This window comes from Entamoeba histolytica, genomic scaffold (genome assembly GCF_000208925.1).
Source record: "Entamoeba histolytica HM-1:IMSS scf_1104750516763 genomic scaffold, whole genome shotgun sequence".
Classification (NCBI taxonomy): Eukaryota; Evosea; order Mastigamoebida; family Endamoebidae; genus Entamoeba; species Entamoeba histolytica.
The window spans coordinates 3,875-7,628 of NW_001915295.1; the positions used below are offsets into that span (position 1 = coordinate 3,875).

A 3,754-nucleotide genomic window follows, 5' to 3' on the forward strand; every position below is an offset into this window, starting at 1 on the left:
TTAATCAAATGATTGATTTATTTCTATATTCTTTTCTTCTTTATTTTAATGATTTATCAATGATTCATTTATCATTTCAAAATAACAATCAAAAGAAATAAAGAAATGATTAACACATTGTTAAATTAAATGAATAACATATTATTCTCATTCATTTAATTTTATTCAAATCAAATATCATCATTTTTCATTATTCTTTTATTTTATTTGTAATCATTAAAAACCAATAATTAAATAAACTTCTTAAATTATTAGATTTGTGTCATTCAGTTGACTTTATCATCAAAACCTACCTTCCAATCATCCCAATTCTTAGAACATATTTTCTTTATATTTTCATTTTCATTATAATGGCATAACGCACCAATCATACATACTGAATTCTCAATACTATGACAACCAAATGCATGTTCATAACAAGGAATTGGCATTTGTAACCCACCATCAACACCTAATGAAGCAACAGGGTCTCTATCAGGAATTACAGCACGTGCAAACAATCTTATATCCTTTTTCTTCAACCCTCGTGCTTTTGCTCCTAAATAAGTTCCAGGAGGTGATATTCCAAAACTTACTATTCCTAATTCACTTCCAACAATATTTGCAATTCCTCCTCCAAGAGAATGTCCAGTAACAATATATTGTTTATTTGATGCCTTGCTCATTTCACTTTGTACTACTGTTTTTGCAATATCAAGTAAATCATAACCACTTATTGGAAATGCCTTTGAACCGAAAAGCGATAGAATATAACTTATTTTTAAAAGAGCTTGATTTGTAAATACTGGAAATATTGAAACTGACAAAGGTGGCAATGCAGATTCTGTGAATAATTTAAAATCATAAACCCAGTCAGAGAATTCATATGATCCTCTAAATCCAAAAACAGTAATATCTGTATTCGTTTTCTTCGCAATAAGGTAATGTAAGACAGGACCATCTTTATTGTCATCTTTTTTCTTTTCATGAATTTCAATTTCCTTCCATCCAATACCGTCAAGATATTTCTTTATGTTTGCATACTTGGCGTCATTTACATTGTCTGCATATGCTAAATTACTTAAACATGCATAATCAAAAGGTGTAATACCATATGAATCACTTTCACATAAATGAGAATGTTCATACACTTTATTTTCTGTTCGATAATACATCTCTTCATTCATTTCATCATCATATGAAATTCCTTCATATATTTCTTTCATTCTTGCTCTGAATGAAATATATTCATTTTCTTCTTCAAACATACTTTTTTTTGGAGTTGAAGGAGATGAATCACTATGATTTGTTTTGCCTTTAAGAATTCCTAAACCAATTATTATTGCAACAATAAGTGAAACCATTAGTATCAACAAAGCAAATGAAAATTTAATATTAAATCCACATGAATCTTTTAGTACTTTGTGCCAATTATCTTCTGTTTCTTCATTACTTTCTTTTTTTGGATTTTCTCTTTCTTCATCATTTTCTATTTCTATACTTTCTGTATCACTGTATGTAATTGTACCATCATAATACTCATCTTCATCATCCTTTGGTTTTTTACTTAATGCTCGAATTGATGGAATAGCTCCAGATATCAATGAAATAATAAATATCAACACATAATATCCAATATTTCCATTATTATTACATGAATGTCTATTAGCAATATAAAAAAGGATAAAAAATACTATAAAGAAAATTACTTTGAAAACTACTTCACTGAATTGACTTCCTAGCCTTACGCCTAGCCTTAAGGTGTGTTCACATTTTTTTCGACAGCAACATGAAAAACAACAGTCTATAAATCTATTTATAAACGAGTTTGGTAATAAATAAGCTATTGCTTTAATACAAATATCTATTTTTTCATCTTCTGATTTACTTGAGCAACCATTAGTGTTGTAGTACAATTTACATACATAGTCAATTATTGAAATAATAAAAAATATTACTCCAATACATATTAATCCTATCAATAAATAACAATATCCCATATAAGTTAATACACTTGGTTCTCCATGTTTTTTTGTTATGCAAAGTCCAGCAATTAACCCAGCAATCACATCAAAAAATAGAACAGTAATCCCAATATGATGAACAATACATTCAAGAATCCTTTTACAGTTTTTACAGCAACATATTTTTTTACATTTATCATCAAACGTTTTTTTTCCATTGTCATTTGATTTTTCATCTCCAAAGAAATACATATATGATCGGCTTAGATATTTAATTGAAAATAATATGAAATAATAAATGAGTTTTAGGAATAGTAATGATCCATATACTATCACATAAAGATAACAGAATTTATAACCAGAGGAAGTTGTTGAATCAAGTATTAAATGACCAGTAGAAATAATGAAAAGAATAAATATTCCAATAAGTATTACATTTATAAAGAATAATAATTGGAATTGACAAGCAAGGGAAATAGCCGATTTTAATGAGATTAAACCTGAAAAAATATTCAAGAAAATTTTACCACACTCTTTTCCTATGTAGTAACGACAATCTTTTTTCTTTCTTTTTGAAGTTTCTTGAGATTCTGTCATTTCAATGTTTAGATGTGTTTCTTGTTGTTGAGAGTCTGTCTTTTCTTTTGTTAATTGTATTTCTTGTTGTTGAGATTCTGTATTGTCATTGTTTACTTGTGGTTCTAGTTGTTGAGATTCTGTCCTTTCATTGGCTGGTTGTGTTTCTTGTTGTTGAGATTCTGTATTGTCATTGGTTGGTTGTTTTTCTTGTTGTTGAGAGTTTATCGTTTCTATAACTTGTTGTTCAGAACCTCCCATTTGAAAACACTGATTGTTGTTGTAAACCCTTTGAATAAATACCATGTGTTTTTCTATTTTTATTTTATCATCATTGAGAAAAGTTACAAACGAATTAATTTTTTTTATTACAACCATTTTCCTATCAACATTATTTATAAATGCGGTAATATTTTCTTCATTTAGATTGTTTCTTATTATTTATTTTATTCATTCTGTATTATGATTTATCATTTTACCAATGAAATATTATTATTAAATAATTTTTTTCAAATGGTTAAAAATAACATGAAAAGAATATAAATTATCGAATTGTTTCTATACCCCCTAAAATGAATCGAAATATAAACAATATTATTTATTAATTATATGAAATTTTAAAGAAATAACATCATATTCAAAATTATGTTTAATTTATTTATAAATAAAAGAATGAATAATAAAGAAAATGATATAATAACAATCAATCAACAAGAAATAAGAAGAAAAAAGAGAAAAGAATGATAATTTCAAATGAGTAAAATAAATGTGAAAATGTAGTTACAATTATAAATAATTAACAATACCATCGAATGAATATGAAATAAGAATAAAATATAAAATATAAAAGAAATAAGAAAATCATTAATATTTTCAAACAAAGAAAGACAAAGATAAATAAAACAATGAAAATAAAAAAATTCAAACAAATAAAAAGGGGGTAAAATAATATAAAGAAAATAAAGAAAAGGAAATAAGAATAAAAACAATAAAATAAATAACGATGAAATGGAAACAGATATGACAAAAACGAATCTTGTTTAATTAAAAATAAGAATAAAAACATGAAAAAAAAGAATGATGAGTGATGTTTAAATAAAAATAAACATATGAAGAATAAAAAAGAAAAAAGAAATTGAAGAAGTTATGAATAAATAATAAAATAGGGTAAATGAAAGAAAGGATAAGTGAATATTTAAACACAAAACTAGAACGATATAATCATTAAATATGAA

At 25.3% G+C, this 3,754-nt stretch overlaps 1 protein-coding gene across 1 annotated transcript; it reads right to left on the bottom strand.

The window, feature by feature from the left end:
• Positions 1–266: 266 nt before the first annotated feature.
• EHI_032470 (uncharacterized protein) lies at positions 267–2,780 on the bottom strand (the record flags this gene model as incomplete). The annotated part of the gene is made up of 1 exon (XM_643467.1): positions 267–2,780. One exon carries the CDS (start codon positions 2,778–2,780, stop codon positions 267–269), a length of 2,514 nt encoding a protein of 837 aa, XP_648559.1.
• Between the last annotated feature and the right edge of the window lie 974 nt (positions 2,781–3,754).